The sequence below is a fragment of the Danio rerio genome, chromosome 20 (assembly GCF_049306965.1).
Source record: "Danio rerio strain Tuebingen ecotype United States chromosome 20, GRCz12tu, whole genome shotgun sequence".
Classification (NCBI taxonomy): Eukaryota; Metazoa; Chordata; class Actinopteri; order Cypriniformes; family Danionidae; genus Danio; species Danio rerio.
The window spans coordinates 58,370,001-58,390,678 of record NC_133195.1 but is presented as its reverse complement, the minus strand read 5'-3'; the positions used below and the strand labels follow the sequence as shown (position 1 = coordinate 58,390,678).

The following is a 20,678-nucleotide window of genomic DNA, read 5'->3' as shown; positions in this document are numbered from 1 at the left end:
AAGCCAACATTAAAGTTTGTCAATGGACTTTAGGTTCTAGTTTATTTATAAAGGAAAATAAAACAACAGTTGTTGACCATTGTGCTGTACAAACCAAAAAACTAATTATCAAAAAAAAAGATAAATAAAAAAAGATAAATCAACATAGAATACCTCCAACATATTGCACAGCATCCACGATAAATAACAAGACACCAGATGGGTGTGATTGGGTCAATTGTCTCAAAATTTAAATTTAAATTTAAAGCTCTTACTCTAGGAGGGGGAGTTTAAGTTTCTCTCTGAACAAAGATTCATGGAGACTGTTGCACAGGTGGACATAAGTAGCCACTCCACATTTAAGGACCTACTACTGAGAAAGCTCAATCTCTCTCTTTTTTTTAAATTTGGATTTGGGAACAACTAGCATTTTCTGGTTTGATGACCTTAAACATCTGCAGATATTTTAACAGTGATAAGAATAGACGGATAAGTTGAAATCCGGCCATTTATTACCTTAAAAACATAGATAAAAATATTAAACTCAATTCTTAAACATATTGGCACTCAATTTAAGCATCGCAGGATAGGAGTAATAAACTTGGAGAGCTGCTGGAAGAAGCCTAGCGGCTGCATTTTGAACCGTTTGAAGGCGATTTATATTGACCTTATTCTCCGCAGACGAGCGGGCGCTGCCATTTGAATCTTTTTGGCACGAGACTTCCGCTCTCATTCACTTCTATTCATTTTTAGACATTAAAAACTGCTCGTTTCGCTGTTTGATGTTGCAAACTGATATTTCCTTGTTATATTATTCTACTTGGTCTGTGTAGTCATGCAAGCATTTGTTTGTAGAGCGAGTAGTTTTTTGCCGTTTATTATTCCTTGTCATTTCTCCCACAGGCGACTGAAACGGAAGTTCTAAGACAATCGCGAAAACAGGCGCACTTCCGCATTTTAGAATAAGGTCAATATGATTGGCCAACATCAATTGAGTTACAGTAGTCCAAGCATGATGAATTAATCACTCTAATTCTGCATGAGTTAAAAAGCCTTTCACTTAAGGCTGGCATGACTGAGCTCGGTCCTGGAGGGCCGGTGTCCTGCATAGTTTAGTTCCAACCCCAATCAGACACACCTGGGCTAGCTAATCAAGCTCTTACTAGGCTTTCTAGAAACATGCGTGCAGGTGTGTTGAGGCAAGTTGGACCTACACAGATAATTTAATGCAGTCAGCTAAATTGTTCAATATTTGATTCCGCTTTCCCGAGCCAGCTAGAGGTCCAAAAACAATTGCCTCAGTCTTCTTCTCATTTAGTCTAAAATTAAAATGATTTGCTATCCAAGCCTTAACCTGACAAACAGGCAGACAGTACACACAGCCCAGCACTCTCATTTTGCTTCAGAGGCACATAGATTTGCGTGTCATCAGCATAAAAGTGATAGGCTAGACCATACGTCCTAAATATTGAGCCCAAGGGAAACATATACAAGCAGAACAGAATAGGGACAAGAATAGATCCCTGGGGAACCCCACAAGTCAAGCACACTTTCCATGATATGCATCCATCAATACACACTGAAAAAGATCTGTTTGACAAATACGATTTGATCCACTCAAGTACAGCAGCTTTTAGACCAGCACAGTGAGCAAGTCGAGAGACGAGAATATCATGGTCAACTGTTTCAAAAGCTGCGTTCAGATCCAGTAGCAGCCCTATTACAGACTGACCAGCATCTTAATAGAGCCCTTTCTGTGCTGTGATGTTTTCTAAAACTGGACTGTATTGTATTGCGTCCCCCAAAGGCTGGTTTATACTTGTGTTAAGTGATAGGCGTGACCCACGGCGCCTGTCTTGCGTGTGCTTCTGCATTTATCCTCCTGCTGCTGTGTGCAGTAACTCTCCTGAACACTAGCTGGCAGCAGGTGTTTCTGTTCCTCTGTGTCGAGTTTCTTCTTTGGTCTTTTGTTTGTTCTGAATACTTCCTTATGTACAAGTCGCTCAAACTCGCTCATTCAGAGGCTGGAATCGTGCAGCAACTTTAATCAAGAGGTAAACACAGAACAACAGTCTCTATCTGGAGCTCCTTCACGGGACTCCACACTTGTAAACGCTCACTGCATCGGGCTCGCCGCTCTCAGCACCGCCCACACTCGTCATCGCTACCAAGCTTGCCCTATGCATCGTTGCGACGTGTAGTTACATTCGTTGAGATGTGCACATCGACCAATGCGAAGGCTATGTGATCATGCAAAGGCTACGCTTGATGTGTGCATTTGGTGCAGAAGTATAAATCAGCCTTGACTTGTCACACACACACGCCGTGCCCGTATATCTGTGGTCGACAATGTTTCTCTCAGTGATGCTCATGGAAATGTGTTCTGTCCTGCAGGTCTCCTCATGTGATGACACATGTTTGGAAAAAAGCTTCTCTCAGCGAGTATGGTGGCGAGGGTCGGGGCTACGCAGAGGGCTGGTCACATGATGAGACTGTGGGCGGAGCCTGGCCTGCAGATTCAGTCCCGAACAGCAAGATGAACACACACATGCAGAGCTGTGCACAGTACAAGAGCCAACGACTGCCGACGCCTCCGATGAATTCTGTGAACGAGCGCAAACGCAAACTCTACCCGTTACGAGGAAGAGGAGGAACGCCAGAAGATTCATTGTGCTGCCATGTTCTGCTGACCCGCCTGGACGAACAGCAGGATTCAACAAACAAAACCAGAGAACCACTGCAGAGCTCAGGTCAGGAGCCGCGCACACGCAGACTAGCATCTCTGAACGCAGAGGCGCTCAACAGCCTGCTGCTGGAGAAACCTGCTGGAGCTATGAGGACACGAGCGGAGGGAGCCTGCATGAAGAAGAGCTGGAGGAGGCCTGAGGAGTCCCAGAAGAAAAGCTGGAGGAGGCCTGAAGAGTCCCAGAAGAAGACCTGGAGGAGGCCTGAAGAGTCCCAGAAGAAGACTTGGAGGAGGCCTGAGGAGTCCCAGAAGAAGACCTGGAGGAGGCCTGAGGAGTCCCAGAAGAAGAGCTGGAAGAGGCCTGAAGAGTCCCAGAAGAAGACCTGGAGGAGGCCTGAGGAGTCCCAGAAGAAGACCTGGAGGAGGCCTGAAGAGTCCCAGAAGAAGACCTGGAGGAGGCCTGAAGAGTCCCAGAAGAAGACTTGGAGGAGGCCTGAGGAGTCCCAGAAGAAGAGCTGGAGGAGGCCTGAGGAGTCCCAGAAGAAGAGCTGGAAGAGGCCTGAAGAGTCCCAGAAGAAGACCTGGAGGAGGCCTGAAGAGTCCCAGAAGAAGAGCTTGAGGAGTCCTGAAGAGTCCCAGAGGAAGACCTGGAGGAAGCCTGAGGAGTCCCAGAGGAAGAGCTGGAGGAGGCCTGAGGCATCCCAGAAGAGGATGAAGATGGATCTGTGTTCTCCCGCTCCCCGACGCCTGGCCGGACTCAACACTGCTGCGCTCCTGAATATCAGCTCACCATCTGCACACCACAGGAGCGTCTGTGCTGTCGGGAATGATGGGAAACCCACAGCCGGGAATGATGGGAAAGCCAGCGCATGGAGAGCTATAAAGCTCTGCCGGCCCCCGTCCCATCAGGAGAGCATCTGTGTAGTGTGCAAGGGCAAGAGCCTTGAGTCTTCACCAACATTCCAGGAAGATCCAGGATACCAGCCGCACAGCATTCTGGGATATCCAATCAAGGTGGTGTTTCATTAATTTGTGCTGTGAATGCATTGCTGGATCAATCAGCACCCTTGTTCACTAGTCAGTGCAATTATTAGGGCGTCAGTCATTTTGCGTAGTTGCTAAATTATTTCAGTGCAGTGAAGCGTTACTGCCTTGAAAAAGGTACGTTTACATGCACCCTATATATGTGCCCTTAACAGACGTTCTGGAGTGTAAATATGAATCCTGAGACTCAAATCAACAAGTAACAGCAAACCAGAGACGTTTACCTGTGAAGAATCTGTTATTCGTTTATATCCCAGGTGTGGAGGAGAGGGAGGTGTGTGCACCTGCGCTGGTCACCATGCCAGCTCCAAACATGATCACTTTGTAATTGAAGCTTATTCAACTGCTGATGTAGATGAGCAGCTCATTAGTAGAGCTCCATCATCGGTGTTCTGACTGACATGCCCCTACACCAGGGGTGTCAAACTCAATTCATGGAGGGCTGAAGCCCTGCACAGTTTAGTTCCAACCCTGCTCCAACACACTTACCTGTAGGTTTCAAACAAGCCTGAAGGACTCAATTAGTTTGATCAGGTGTGTTTAATTAGGGTTGGAACTAAACTGTGCAGAGCTTTTGGAACTGAGTTTGACACCTGTGCCCTACACAGTCTGCACTGTGCTTTAGTCCCTTCACCTCTACCTGAGCACAGGTTTTTGAGCAGTGTTTAGTAGTTTTAGCAGTTTTAACGTGGAAAAGTTATGGACGGAAATGTTATGTGTGCAGTAATGTTGACTCTCTTATCCCCTAGACGGCTGATATGAGGACGGTGTCAGTGAAGGAGGAGCATGCGGAGCCAGTTCAGTGCTGCTGCTGTCCAGCAGTGGGTGCAGTGGAGTTCTGCCACCACTTGCCGATGTTCCTCCACCAGCAGGCATATCGGGAGAGCGAGGAGCAGCCGGTGGCATCGATCAGGCATGAGTGTGTGCTCCCGGCTCCTCCGCTGGCCCTCAGTCATCCGTGCCTGTGTGCTGAGCCCTGCTACTACATCCATATCTCCCACCCAGGGCCCACAGCGGCAGCCCGGCCCCTGCCCTGCACACACACACACTGCTGCCCCCGCGGGGTCTCTAAACTGCTGCCCGCCACAGGACTCCCGCACCCACACCCTGCCTACTGCTGCCTCTGCCCGGCTGCCAGACTCCCCTACACCTACCTGACACTGCCCGAGACGGCCTGCTCCTGCTCTTTCAGCTGCTCCACCAGCAGACACTCCAGCAGAACAGGTGCAGCACACACACCTGTAGAGTTTATAACTTCAGAGCCGCTGGGTCACTCCTGCAGTTACTCATGAGCTGTAGTCAGTGATGGAGTCTAGAGTACATGTTCATGCTCAGAGTACTTCAGGATTACATTTAGATTACTGTTGCCGCTAACACTTGTTTATTAAAGCAGGAGAATCTGCTGGTCTGACTGAATAAAATACCATTTCTCCTCTTGACAGTAATGTTTTGACTCAGATTTTAACAATTAAGAGTTTGATTTCTGTTGTCTATATGATGAGATTTCTCTGGATTTTAAGTAGCATTGAGTCAAGTAATTAAATTAATTAAAAAGGTTTCTTTAAATACAGCGCATCCGGAAAGTATTGTTAGCAATTGACTTTTCCCACATTGTTTTATGTGACAGCCTTATTCCAAAATGGATTAAATTGATTGATTTCCTCAACATTCTACACACAATCCCCCATAATGACAATGTAAAGAAAGAGTTTTAGAAATTGTTGCAAATTTATTCACAATAAAACACTTGTAAAATCAGATGTACATCAGAGTTCACAGCCTTTGGCGTGAAGCTGTAAACTGAGCTCAGGTACATTCTGTCTCCACTGATCATTCTTGAGGCGTTCCAGCAGCTTCATTGGAGTTCACCAGTGCTCAATTCAGTTGATTGGACATGATCTGAAAAGGCTTCACCTGTCTATATAAGGGCCCAGGGTCGACAGTGCATGACAAAGCACAAACCAAGCATGAAGACAAAGGAATTGTCTGTAGACCTCCGAGACAGGATTTTCTGGAGGCACAAGGCTGGGGAAGGTGACAGAAACATTTCTGCTGCTCTGAAAGTTCAGAGAATGAGCACAGCGGCCTCCATCATCCTTAAGTGGAAGATGTTTAACCACCAGGACTCTACCTAGAGCTGGCCGGACATCTAAGCTGAGTGGTCTGGGGAGAAGGGTGATCAATAACCCGATGGTCACTCTGTCTGAGCTCCAGCGTTCTTCTGTGGAGAGAGGAGAACCTTACAGAAGGACAACCATCTGTGCAGCAATCCACCAATCAGGCGTCTGTATGGTAGAGCGGCCAGACGGAAGACACTCCCCGCCTGGAGTTTACCATCTGAAGGACTCTCAGAGCATCAGAAACTAAACTCTCTGCTCTGATGAGACTCAAACTGAACTGTTTGGAGAGAACGCCAGGCGTTACGTTTGGAGAACAGCAGGCAGCGCTCATCAGCAGGCTAACAGCATCCCTACAGTGAAGCATGGTGGTGTTGGCATCATGCTGTGGGGATGTGTTTCAGCAGCAGGAACTGGAAGACTAGTCAGGATAGAGGGAAAGATGAATGCAGCGATGTACAGAGACATCCTGAATGAAGACCTGCACAAGAGTGCTCTCCACCTCAGACTGGGGCGACGCTTCATCTTCCAGCAGGACAACAACCCAAAGCACACCGCCAGAATATCAATGGAGCGGCACTACAACAACTCGGTGAATGTCCTTGTGTGGCCCAGCCAGAGACCAGAGCTAAATCCTATTGAACATCTCTGGAGAGATCTGAAAATGGCTGAACACTGTTGCTTCCCATCCAACCTGATGATGCCAAGCTTGTGGCGTCATATTCAAACAAGCTTGTGGCTGTAATCGCTGCCAAAGTAGAATCAACAAAGTATTGAGCAAATGCGGTGAACACTGATGTACATCTGATCTATCAGCTTTTTATCCTTTTTAGCTTCTCATTTTTCTTCCCTTGCCAAATGTTTTTTCAGATGTTTCTTTGTTTGCTCATTATTTTAGTTTTCGTTAGCAGAACTTGATTATATGTAGTAAGTAAATAAGGCCCTGATTTTACTCCATTCTTATTGAATAATTGCATTTCTTTCAGACAGAGTAATTAGATCACTGCTTTAACCACAGATGTGATTAGTCTCGTACGGAGCGCTGCTGCCACTGAGCTGTGCTGTTGTGCTGTTTCAGAGGCTCCTCCAGACGCTCCTGCGCTTCTGCTTTCTCCAGGATGTCCCAGCATGCCCTTGGTGAACCGGTCCGCCAGAGAATGTCCTCAGAACCCCAAACCCTCTGGGCACAGACCCCTCAGAACCACTCGGAGACTGCGTCCAGCAGGGGGCGTCCTGAGGCGCAGGTCGACCCGCAGACCAGACACCAACGGCTGGAGGCCAGTGGGAGCGTCCACACAGAGGGAGCTGCTCATGGCGGTCAGTGCTGCAGCATCACTCACTGCTTACACACGCACACACACACACACACACACACACACACACAGCATGAAGGAGAAGATCAGTACAAAAGTTTTGTGTGTGTGCATGCGTGCGTGTGTGTGTGTGTGCATGTTTGTATATTGTTGTGTGTGTGTGTGTGTCTGTGTGTACACGCATGTTTGTGTGTGTATGTATGTATGTATGTGTGCGTTTTTATGCATATGTGCATACATGTGTTTGTGTGTGTAAATGTTTTTATGTGTGTGTGTGCATAAATGTGCATATATGTTTTTGTGCGTGCGTGTTTGTATGTGTGAGCGCATGTATGCGTGTTTTTATGTGGTTGTGTTTGTGTGTGCCTGTGTTTGTGTACGCATGTGTGTATATGTTTGTGTGTGTGTGTGTGTGTGGATGTGCGTATATGTGTGTGTGTGTGAATGTGCGTGTATGTGTGTGTGCATGTGTGTATATGCGTGTCCATGCATGTGTGTATATGTGCATGTGTGGGGTGCGTGTGTGTGTGCGCGTACTTGTGTATGTTTGTGTGTGTGTGTGTGTGTGCGCATGTATGCGTGTTTTTATGTGGTTGTGTGTGTGTGTGTGTGTGTGTGCATGTATGCGTGTTTTTATGTGGTTGTGTGTGTGTGTGTTCATGTATGTGTTTGTGTGTGCCGGTGTTTGTGTACGCATGTGTGTACATGTGTGTGTGTGCATGTGCCTATATGTGTGTGTGTGTATGTGCGTATATGCGTGTGTGCATGCATGTGTGTATATGTGCATGTGTGGGGTGTGTGTGTGTACATGTGTGTGTGTGCATGTGCGTATATGCATGTGTGTATATGTGCATGTGTGGGGTGTGCGTGTGTGTGTGTGCACGTACTTGTGTGTGCGTGTGTGTGTGTGTGGGTGCATGTGTGTGTACGTGTGTTCCTGCATGCTTGCTTTCGTGTGTGTGCGCGTTTGTGTGTGTGTGCGTGTGTATATATATATATGTGTGTGTGTGTGTGTGTGTGCTCATGTGTACATGTTTTTATCTGGTTGTGTGTGCGTTCGTGTGTGTGTGTGTGTTGTGCAGGGTGATGAGCAGACGGTCCTCCGGCAGTGTTATGACAGTGTCCAGCGGGATGGAGAGTTGATCCGGGTTCGAGACACAGTTCTCCTGAAGTCTGGACCGCGCAGGAAAACCCTGCCGTACGTGGCCAAGATTTCCGCCCTGTGGGAGGAGCCCAGAACAGGTGCACACACACACACACACACACACTCACACAGCCCATAATATTACCGCAGGAGCTGAGGAGTGTATGAGATTAACAGTGTTGTTTATTTGCTCCACATAGAGTGCACTCAGACACACACACACAGTTTATTTGCAATATTAGTCAGGCAGGCGACGGTCAAACAGGGGCAAACAGGGAAATCATGGTCATGAACAGGCGAATGGTCAGTGCAGGAGGCAGGAGAACGCTTCATAGTGCTGCACGATAACAAGACTCAGCCACTAGTGTCTGGGAGTGAGGGGCTTATCGTCCAGTGAATCAGCGATGACAAGCTTCAGCTGTGTGTGTGTGTGTGTGTGTGTGTGTGTGTGTGTGTGTCTGAATTATTGTCAGCTGTAGCAGGTGTAGATTGGTGCAAGGCATTATGGTAGTTGTAGATCTGTTCAGTGGCTGAATTGTAGTTCTCCAGTGATCTGCAACTGCTCGATCGCTGGTGATCATAACATCAGCACACACACACACACACACACACTGGTCAGCACACACACATCAGGCATTGAGTGCTGTTGTCTGCGTCTCTAGGTCAGACACTAACAGAGAGAAGCTTTATCTGAACATCTGTGTCTCCTGACCGATAAATGACCTGCGATTTTGTGTGTGTGTTTGTGTGTGTGTGTTCCAGGAGAGCTGATGATGAGTCTGTTCTGGTACTACCGGCCGGAGCACACACAGGGAGGCAGAGATCCCAGCATGCACTGCGAGGTGAGCACTGGACATGAGAGCTGTAATAACCTCAGACACACACACACACACACTCTACATCAAACAGGACAATACTGAGGAGGACAGGACAATACAGGACACAGCTGAGCTGTGTAATGGTGAAGGACTCTAGCAGGATTGGGTGGTGCAGTCACAGGTTAACACTGTTATCCTCAGTGTGTGTGGTGCATATGGAGAGAAGAGTGTGTTTTCTGGTGCGAGTGTGTGTTAAAGTAACTAGCGGTTTATTAATAGTAAGGTAGCTGTGTTTAAGTGTGGGGTAGGATCAGGAATGCAGAATGAGTTCATGCTTTATATCTACTAATCAGCAGCTAACAGCTCAGTAATAATCCTCCAGCAGTGAATAGCATGAGCGGTCAGCTAAACTGTGGTGTTAGCAGTGTCTGTGTCTTCCAGAAGGAGATCTTCGCCTCTCGGCATCAGGATGAGAACAGTGTGGCCTGCATTGAGGAGCGCTGCTACGTGCTGCCGCTAGCACAGTACTGCAGGTCAGGAAAACTGCACATGCAGCACATAATCAGATACACAGAGGATAATAATTAGAGTAAACTGCTGTTTTAAACACTTGTACTCGCACTACAGTGACTGTTTGCTGGATCACTCATTATTGACACGCTGGCAGAAGTTCTCTGATTCCCCTAACGTGACTCCCTCTTTAATGTTTATTTGTAAACCCGCTGGTCCTAAACACTGCTGATGCCACACATGTGTGACTGTGCGTGTTAAAGGGACAGAGCTGTGTTTACAGTGCAGTTTTCAGTGAAATATCAGGTTTCTGTGATGCTGCTGTTCTCTAAATGCTCTTAATGCTCAGTAGATGTGTGTGGTGGCGTGTTATGGAGTGTTTCTCTCAGCTAACATTCACACTGAGCTATATTAGTGTGAGTATTGTGAAGCATTAACTGTCCATCACTGCACTGTAAACAGAAGCTTATGAGGCTCTTGATGATGATAAACAATGGAGAGATTTTTATTTCTGTCTGTCAAAATACCTGATTATCCTGCTTCAGTAAATAAGGGACAGAGCAAAAGTAATCTAAATGTAATCCAAAAGTACTCAGATTACATTATTTTTAATCAGTAATCTAACAGGTTATATTACTGACGCACAACTCATCATGTAATTTGTGATCCGTATCTGATTACATTTAAAAAGTAATCTAATTGTAATCCAAAAATACCTAGATTACATTGACATAAATATGTGTATTCTAGCAGATTATTTCTGACCGCACATTTCTTCATGTAATTTATATTCAATAAACGATTACATTTAGTAGTCTAAATGTAATCCAAATAGTCAGATTACATTACCACAGAGGTATAATCTAGCAGGTTAAATCACCTGTTTCATCATGTAAGTTATGTTCAAAAGTAATCTAAATGTAATCCAAAAGTACTTAGATTACATTACCATAAATGTGTAGTCTAACAGATTATATTACTGACTACAGAGTTCATAGTGTAATTTATAATTAGTACTTAAATAGCTCAAATGTAATCTAAATGTAATCCAAATAGTCAGATTACATTACCACAGAGGTATAATCTAGCAAGTTAAATCACCTGTTTCATCATGTGATTTATGTTCAAATGTAATCTAAATGTAATCCAAAAGTACTCAGATTACATTAGCGTAAATATGTAATCTAACAGATTATATTAGTGATAAAATTTAGTCATGTCATTTATAATCAGTAACTGGTTACATTTAAAATGTAATCTAAATGTAATCCAAAAATACATAGATTACATTGCCATAAATATGTGTAATCTATCAGATTATATTACTGACTGCACAGCTCATCGTGTAGTTCATAATCTGTAACAGATTGCTCTTCAAAAGTAATCTAAATGTAATCCAAAAAGTAGTCCTATTACATTACCATAAAGTTATAATCTAGCAGATTATATCACCAACTACACGTTTCATCATGTAATTTATAATCAGTTACTTATTACATTTCAAAAGTAATCTAAATGTAATCCAAAAGTACTTAGATTACATTACCATAAATGTGTAGTCTAACAGATTATATTACTGACTACAGAGTTCATAGTGTAATTTATAATTAGTACTTAAATAGCTCAAATGTAATCTAAATGTAATCCAAATAGTCAGATTACATTACCACAGAGGTATAATCTAGCAAGTTAAATCACCTGTTTCATCATGTGATTTATGTTCAAATGTAATCTAAATGTAATCCAAAAGTACTCAGATTACATTAGCGTAAATATGTAATCTAACAGATTATATTAGTGATAAAATTTAGTCATGTCATTTATAATCAGTAACTGGTTACATTTAAAATGTAATCTAAATGTAATCCAAAAATACATAGATTACATTGCCATAAATATGTGTAATCTATCAGATTATATTACTGACTGCACAGCTCATCGTGTAGTTCATAATCTGTAACAGATTGCTCTTCAAAAGTAATCTAAATGTAATCCAAAAAGTAGTCCTATTACATTACCATAAAGTTATAATCTAGCAGATTATATCACCAACTACACGTTTCATCATGTAATTTATAATCAGTTACTTATTACATTTCAAAAGTAATCTAAATGTAATCCAAAAGTACTTAGATTACAATACCATAAATGTGTAATCCAACAGAGTATATTACTGACCACAGAGATCATAGTGTAATTTATAATCAGTGATTAAATAGCTCAAAACTAATCTAAATGTAGTCCAAAAGTACTCAGATTACTTTAGCATAAATGTGTAATCTAACAGATTACATTACTGATTGCACAGTTTATCATGTCATTATTAATCAGTAAATGATTACATTTAAAAAGTAATCTAAATGTAATCCAAAAATACATAATTGCAATGCCATAAATATGTGTAATCTAGCAGATTATATTACTGACTGCACAGCTCATCATGTAGTTTATAATCGGTTACAGATTGCTGTTCAAATGTAATCTAAATGTAGTCCAGAAGTACTGAGATTACTTTAGTGTAAATGTGTAATCTAACAGATTAAATCACTGACTGCACGTTTCATCATGTAATTTATATTCAGTAATTCAGTTAGATTCAGTAATATAAATGTAATCCAAAAAGTAGTCAGATTACATTACCACAGAAGTTTAATCTAGCAGATTATATCACCTGATTCATCATGTAATTTATAATCAGCTACTGATTACAGTTCAAAAGTAATCTAAATGTAATCCAAAAGTACTCAGATTACTTTAGTGTAATCTAACAGATTATTTCTGACTACTCATTTCATCATGTAATTTATATTCAGTAAACGATTACATATGTCAATCTAATTGTAATTCAAAAAGTAGTCAGATTACATTACCACAGAAGTTTAATCTAGCAGATTATATCACCAACTACATGTTTCATCATGTAATTTATAATCAGTTACTTATTACAGTTCAAAAGTAATCTAAATGTAATCCAAAAATACTTAGATTACAATACCATAAATGTGTAGTCTAACAGATTATATTACTGACTACAGAGTTCATAGTGTAATTTATAATGAGTGATTGAATAGCTCAAAACTAATCTAAATGTAGTCCAAAAGTAGTCAGATTACTTTAGCATAAATGTAATCTAACAGATTACGTTACTGATTGCACAGTTTATCATGTCATTTATAATCAGTAACTGGTTACATTTCAAAAGTAAACTAAATGTAATCCAAAAATACATAATTGCAATGCCATAAATATGAGTAATCTAGCAGATTATATTACTGACTGCACAGCTCATTGTGTAGTTTATAATCGGTAACAGATTGCTCTTCAAATGCAATCTAAATGTAATCCAAAAGTACTCAGATTACTTTAGTGTAAATGTGTAGTCTAACAGATTATATCACTGATTACACAGCTCATCATGTAATTTATATTCAGTAAACGATTACATTTGTCAATCTAAATGTAATCCAAAAAGTAGTCAGATTACATTACCACAGAAGTTTAATCTAGCAGATTATATCACCTGTTCCATCGTGTAATTTATAATCAGTAACTAAATGCAGTTCAAAAGTATTCTAAATGTAATCCAAAAGTAGTCAGATTACTTTAGCCGTATAGTCTGATTATAACTGATCAGTAATCCACTGTGGTGTGTGTTTCTGCAGGTTTTGTGCCCTGGTCAGGCGTGGTGTGGAGGGTGTGTGTGAGCGTGTGCCGCTGGTGCCCCGCTGCTCTGCCGGCTCTGTCCCCAATCACAGAAGCCTGCCCACAGGTGTGGACCCGCAGCTGGTGTACCTGTGCCGACACGTGTACGACTACCGCTACGGACGCATCCTCAAGAACCTGCAGTGACGATCAGGGAACTCAAACCGGTCTGTGTCTCGCTGGAGGTTTGGCTGACTCTGTTCAATCCCCGTCACCTACACTGGACACTACTAAGGGAACACTGACCTGTCCTTAATTATCTCAGTGGAGCTTTTCCACATGTGTGTGTTTCTCGGCAGCAGCAGTGGTCACAGTGTGTAAACTCAGAGCGCAGTGAATAGGAGAGCAGCACACATCAGGATTCTACACTCCTCTCCGCTGAAATAACGAGAGAGAAATCAGGATGGTGTAATCAAGACTTTCACCAGAGGAAAACAACAGTGAGAGACTGAAAACAGCAGCCAGAGGAGAGAATCATGACACATTTACTGACCTGCACACACACACTGCAGTACACACACACACACACACTGCAGTACACACACGTGCTCATTCGCTTATTGTAGTTTGATGCAAAGATGATATAATACATACAGAAATACAGATATAAATGTTTGTACATTTCAATAAAAAATTAATTATTAAAACCTTTGTAGTGTTTAAGTGCTGAAGAGTGGTAAACGTGTCACCAGTCTTGTGAAAGCTGCAACCCAGTACCGGGAAAACCCATACACACTCATTCACACACACTCATACACTACGGCCAGTTTAGTTGATCAATTCCCCGGAGGAAACCCACGGCAACACAGGGAGAACATGCAAACTCCACACAGAAACACCCACTGACCCAGCCGAGACTCAAACCAGAGACCTTCGAGCTTTGAGGACACAACCATCGTGCCGCCCTGGTGATTTCTTTTAATAGCAATAATACTCGTCAGTCATTGCAGTGTTCATTTGTGACTTTAGTTAATCTTATGATCATCAGCGTTTCAGAACTTTAACTGCACCTTGGCTCATGCATGTTTAGAATAAATTAAAAAACTAAACTAAAAAAAAACAAAAAGCACACAAAAACAACAACAAAAGCACACTGAAGCATGTAGCAGTGAACACTACAGACCAAATACTTTCTAATAATGATAAATAAATGTGGAGTAGATGAATAAATAAGATGATAATAGCATAAAACCTTCATAAGTGAATGAGGAGTAAAGAATATTGTAATGACGAAGATAAAGGCTGGGTTGTTGTGACTCAACATACATAAAATATTACAAAAATGTCATGTTCATATTTCAATATATTTAGTTTAATCTTGTAGTTTAACACATTCACATACACGGCATCACAGGGAGAACATGCCAACTCCACACAGAAACACCAACTGACCCAGCCGAGGCTCGAACCAGCGACCTTCATGCTGTGAGGCAACCGCTCTACCCACTGTGCCACCACATTTATATCAGTAATGCTATACACTGTATATAAACACTCATTCAGGCTTGTTGTGTGTGAGTTTAACAGATATTCACAGCAGTGCTCCGGCTGAACTGAGAACAGTGATGCATTACACCGCACGTAATACTGCTCTTATTCAGAGTGTGTGTGTGTGTGTGTGTGTGACAATCGAAATAACCTGACAGAGGGAAGCAGAATAATGTTGGTTTTGGCATCAGATTATTGTTCTTTGCACATTGGCAGATCAGTGTGTGTGTTTCCCATCTGGATACCCCCAGAATTGTGTTGATCAAGCTCATTTAAATGAGTATTATGAACTCAAACACGTCTGGAGATGATGGCAGAATCTGCATTATTATCGGCTGAGCGGTGTTATTATTAAGATCCCAGAAAAGTGCTGTGTGTGTGTGTGTGTGTGTGTGTGTGTGTGTGTGTGTGTGTGTGTGTGTGTGTGTGTGTGTGCAGAGATTATGATGCACTAATGACAGTAATGAGCACACGGTGCAGTGATCATCATGACTGACGCATCAGCGGCTCTAGATGGAGCAGCGCTGCAGTAGATCAGCTCTCCTCATCAGTGTGCTCATCTCTCCTGTTTGCTTCTCCACTGCAGTGTGGCGTCTGGAGCTTTCCTCCAGCAACTTTCCACCTCGAACAGTCCGAACAACGACTATAATCAACATCTGTGAGTCATTCATTCATTTGCATTTCGGCTTAGTTCCTTATTCGCCACAGCGGAATGAACCACCAACTTATCCAGCATAAGTTTTGCACAGCCAATGCCCTTCCAGCTGCAACCCCGTACTGGGAAATGAACATCTGTATTGGTCCAGTTTATTAGTGCAGCGCTTTTACAGTCATTAGCTCACAGCAGGTGCAGAGTACTGCCATTCACTCAGTGTCCATCATCCACTGTGGCCTCACAGCAAGAAGGTCTCTGGTTTGAGTCTCGGCTGGGTCAGTTGGTGTTTCTGTGTGGAGTTTGCATGTTCTCCCCGTGTTGGTGTGGGTTTCCTCTGGGTGCTCCGGTTTCCCCCACAGTCCAAACACATGTGGTATAGGGGAACTGATCAACTATACTGGCCGTAGTGTATGTGTGTGTGTGTGTGAATGAATGTGTATGGGTGTTTCTCAGTACTGGGTTGCAGCTGCATCTGCTGCATAAAACATGCTGGAACAGTTGGCGGTTCATTCTGCTGTGGTGACCCCTGATAAAGGACTAGGCTGAAGGAGAAAAAATTCATTGTGTGCGTGTGAGATAGAGAGTGTGTGTGTGTGTGTGTGTGTGTGTGTGTCTAAAGTCTCCTGAAATGCTTAAAGACGCTCATCCGGCATGACATCACCCATGTGTGTGTGTGAGAGGATTACGCAGATCATCCGAGAGCATCAGTGTGTGTGTGTGTGTGTGTGTGTGTTCAGTCATTGTCAGTCTGGAGCTCAGAGATGGAGGAGCTGATGGAGCGCAGTGATGAAGCCACACACACCTACAGCGACTGCCTACTGCCACCCGACACTGACTTCATCATCGGTCAGTCTGCACACACACACACACACACACACACACACACACACCTTCAGTTTGAACACCTGCCAAACTACATCACAGCAGACACACACACACACATACACACAGGCACACTTACACACACACTCACACACACATACTCACACACCTTCAGTTTGAACACCTGCCAAACAACATCACAGCAGACACTCACACACACACACACACACACACACACATACTGGTCTGGGCATTACTCTGCGTGAGTGTGTGTGTTATCTGTCAGGTTTTCAAGCTGCAGATATGTGTGTGTGTGTTGTGTTGTGTTGTGTTATTGTTATGTTTGTATGTGTATATGTGCGTGTGTGTGTATTGCTATTGTTGTGTGTGTGTGTGTTTTGCATTGTTGTTGTTTGTGTGTGTGTGTGTGTGTGTGTGTGTGTGTGTGTATTTTGTTATATTTATGTGTGTATGTGTATTTGTGTGTGTGTGCGCTCGAGTGCGTGCAGTCGTGTGTGTGTGTGTGTGTGTGTTGTGTTATTGTTATGTGTGTATGTGTGTGTTTGCGTTTGTGCATGTGTGCGTGCAATCATGTGTGTTTGTGTGTGTGTTGTGTTATTGTTATGTGTGTATGCGTGTGTTTGCGTGTGTGCATGTGTGCGTGCAGTCATGTGTGTGTGTGTTGTGTTATTGTTATGTGTGTATGTGTGTGTTTGCGTGTGTGCATGTGTTTGTGCATGTGTGCGTGCATTCATGTGTGTGTGTGTGAGTGTGTGTTGTGTTATTGTTATGTGTGTGTGCTTGTGTGCATGCATACGTGCTTGTGCGTTTATGTGTGTGTATGTTGCTATCTCTGTGTTTATGTTTTGGATTGTTGTTGTGTGTGTGTGTGTGTGTGTGTGTGTGTGTGTCTGTGCATGTACATGTGTGCGTGCATTCATGTGTGTGTGTGTTGTGTTATTGTTGTGGGTGTGTGTGTATGTGTGTGCATGTGTGTATGTGTGTGCATGTGTGCATGCATACGTGCTTGTGCGTTTTTGTGTGTGTGTGTGTGTATTCTGTTATTGTTATGTGTGTGTGTGTATGTGTGTTTTGTTATATTTATGTGTGTATGTGTATTTGTGTGTGTGTGTGTGTGTGTGTGTGTATGTGAGTGCGTGCATTCATTTGTGTGTGTGTGCTGTGTTATTGTTATGTGTGTGTTTGTGTGTGTGTGCGCGTGTGTGTGCGAGTGCGAGTGCGTGCATTCATGTGTGTGTGTTGTGTTTTTGTTATTTGTGTGTGTATATGTGTGTTTGTGTGTGTGTTGTGTTATTGTTACATGTCTGTCTGTGTGTGTGTGTGTGTGTGTGTGTGTGTGTGTGTGTGTGTGTGTGTGTGTGTGTGCGCATGTGTGCTAGCATTCATGTGTGTGTGTGTGTTGTGTTATTGTTATGTGTGTGTATGTGTGTGCTTGTGTGCGTGCAAACGTGCTTGTGTGTGTGTGTGTGTGCGTGTGTTCTGTTATTGTTATGTGTGTGTGCGTGTGTTCTGTTATTGTTATGTGTGTGTGTGTGTGACGTCAGGACACACCCAGAGGGATTAGCTGGTGTTAAGTCCTCTGTGCAGTGGATTATGGGGGATTATAATCTACAGCTCGTGTGCAGCAGCAGCAGCGGGACGTTGACTCATGTCTCCTGTAGCTTCATGAACATGTTATACACGCACTGGCAGCAGGTTTACACACGTTAAGAACATGCTAACAACATTCAAGACATGCGGAGACTAGACAGAGTCCATGATCTGATAAACTCGTCCAGCTCTCCAGATAAAGACATTAACAGGGCTTCTGCTTTCTTTATTTTAAATAATGTGTGTATGATGATGATGATGATGATGATGATGGTGGTGGTGTGTGTCCAGCAGATATGTCCACATCCCCCCAGTGTTCTCCTCCTGACACCGGCTGCTGTTCAGTTCCGTGTTGATCATCAATTATTGCTTCTTCCCTATAAATCTGTAATTAACCCAGCTCCTGTTTATCTGACCCAGCTTCTGTCTCGCTACAACCCAACCCGCTCTTGAAGATCTCTAAACTCCCAGAACAGCAGAGTCCATTAAAGGAGGTCGAGTCTTCTCATTTATGGCTCCTGAACTCTGGAATAGCCTTCTTGATAATGCCGAGGCTCAGACACACTCTCTCAGCTCAACACTAGAGTAAAGACCGGCCTCTTTAGTGACGCACACACACACTGCAGCACATAACGCCATGATGCATGAGTGTGCTCCACGCAGGTGAGTGGGTGTGATAAACCACCCATAGGACACTTTCTGATCTGTATGTGTGTGTGTGTGTGTGTGTGTGTGTGTGTGTGTGTGCAGATGAGCAGTGTTCTCCTCAGGTCAGTGATCGTCTCACCTATCTGGAGCAGCGAGTGCAGATGCAGGAGGACGAGATCCAGCTGCTGAAGATGGCCATCGCAGACGTGCTGAAGAGACTCAACATCTCAGAGGAGCACACACACGGCAGAGCTGCAGACGCAGGTCACACACACACACACACACACACACACTTATGTAGTTTCAAAATACGACATATTAACATTTTAATGTAAAAAAGCGTATGTGGGTGTGTTAAGGAGCACAAGTCCAGCATATGGGCTCTTCTGCTGCTGTTGTGGCATCACTCATACTGCAAGTCATATCTCTCCAGAACAGATTAAATAGTTTGACCTAAAATAAGCTGAAAATAGCTAATCAGGGCTGCGTTTCCCAAACAACGACGTAACTCACGGCTGAACTATCATATATGATGCATTGTTTGGGAAAAGAGCGATGTAGTGACGAGTGTTTCCCAAATCTGCAGTCTCTCTGTGGCAGATCCATCGCTTGAACCATGTTAGCAATAACGTAACAGACAGCAATGTGTGAGGGTCAATGAAGTCATCTGTGCGTTCTAACAATATTGGAGTACCTCAAGGGTCTGTCCTTGGCCCATTGTTGTTCACAATGTACATAAACGATCTTCCAGAATGCTGCCCAGGGGTTAACTGCCAGTTATATGCAGATGACACGGTCATCTATGTGTCAGCTAAAACACCTTACCAGGCAGGTGAGCAACTGACCCAGGCTTTACAACACATTTCAAGATGGCTTGAACTGTCTCATTTAACGTTAAATGTCAAGAAAACAGTTTCTATGTGTTTTTCTATATGAAATAGGCCTGTACGGGATACATTTGAGGTGCTGATAAAAACTAAAGTAATTAAAGAAGTGAATGAGTTTAAGTATCTTGGCATAACTCTAGACATTAATTTAAAATTTGATAGTCATGTTACACATTTAAATAAGAAAGTTAAGCCAAGTCTAAACTGTTTTCGTTTTATTAGAAGGTTTTTAACACATCACACTGCAAAATTATACATGCACACAATGATATTCTCTCACTTGACGTATTGCATTACATCTTGGTCACAAGCCTCTTTAACTACATTAAAGCCTATTGACTCAATCTATAAACAAGCAGTTAAGATTATGGACTTAAAGCCTATGCGATGGCATCATTGTGATGTTTTAAGTAAACATAACCTGTTTAATTTTGATAGTTTGATTCAATTTAGTTATCTTAAATTGGTTTTTAAATGTTTAAATAATTATGTTCCAATCCTGTTTTCTGAGCTAATCAATCAGCATCAAACCTCCCACAGAGTTACACGGGCAACTGCTAACGGTGACTGTGTAGTGCCAAAGTGTAAGACCTCGTTTGGTCAGTCTGTCTTCTCTGTAAAGGGAGCCAAACTGTGGAATGAGTTACCGGTTAGCTTAAAATCAGAAAGTAATCTAAATATTTTTAGTAGTGCTCTTAAAAAGTGGTTAAAAACAAAACAGCAGTGTTTGCACTAATAGTCCACTGTTGGTTGGTTGGATCATGTCGCCTTTGCTTTTGCCTGCAGTAATTTTATGTAAAGAATTGTTGTAATGTTGTGTATGTTTTATTATATTTCTATTTTGTCAATATTAAGCCTCCTGTGGACAGGTGTTGAAAATTAGCAAGTTTGCTCAAACACTTAAACAAATGCTTGGTTGTCCAGTGTAATTGTGATGTCCATGTCAAATAAATAAATAAATAAATAAAATAAAACGCCCATAATGATGCTCTAAACTGAGTGGAGGAGCAACTTCTGTAGAGCAGCACCCCATAATGTCTGTGCAGATTATATTGTTTTACACACACACACATTTAAAATACAATATCTAATATTAGACTTGGTGAAAGCATGCACTCGCTCTCCAGATTAACTGGAATACATGTGAACAGCACATATAGAGTCTGTGTTTCCTTTACACATTATTGACAACATTACATATCCTATTCTACAACACCACATCACTTACAAAAGCCAACACTATTCTAATATCAG

General features: G+C 42.8%; 2 protein-coding genes across 5 annotated transcripts in view; both read left to right on the top strand.

The window, feature by feature from the left end:
* The window catches only part of LOC100331694 (bromo adjacent homology domain-containing 1 protein), a 34,768-nt gene extending 20,808 nt beyond the window's left edge, over positions 1-13,960 (top strand). The window contains exons 2-8 of the mRNA XM_073933871.1: positions 2,374-3,679; positions 4,459-4,933; positions 6,905-7,143; positions 8,222-8,381; positions 9,046-9,125; positions 9,543-9,634; positions 13,274-13,960. Of these exons, the coding sequence (XP_073789972.1) occupies positions 2,387-3,679; positions 4,459-4,933; positions 6,905-7,143; positions 8,222-8,381; positions 9,046-9,125; positions 9,543-9,634; positions 13,274-13,460 (2,526 nt within the window). The 5' untranslated portion in view covers positions 2,374-2,386 and the 3' untranslated portion in view covers positions 13,461-13,960. The remainder of the gene's footprint in view (positions 1-2,373; positions 3,680-4,458; positions 4,934-6,904; positions 7,144-8,221; positions 8,382-9,045; positions 9,126-9,542; positions 9,635-13,273) is intronic.
* Positions 13,961-16,195: 2,235 nt separating this feature from the next.
* The window catches only part of LOC103909376 (uncharacterized), an 8,557-nt gene continuing 4,074 nt past the window's right edge, over positions 16,196-20,678 (top strand). For all 4 annotated transcript variants that reach the window (XM_073933884.1, XM_073933883.1, XM_073933881.1 and 1 more), the window contains exons 1-2: positions 16,196-16,302; positions 18,640-18,801. In XM_073933884.1, coding sequence (XP_073789985.1) covers positions 16,218-16,302; positions 18,640-18,801 — 247 coding nt within the window. In that variant the 5' untranslated portion in view covers positions 16,196-16,217. The remainder of the gene's footprint in view (positions 16,303-18,639; positions 18,802-20,678) is intronic.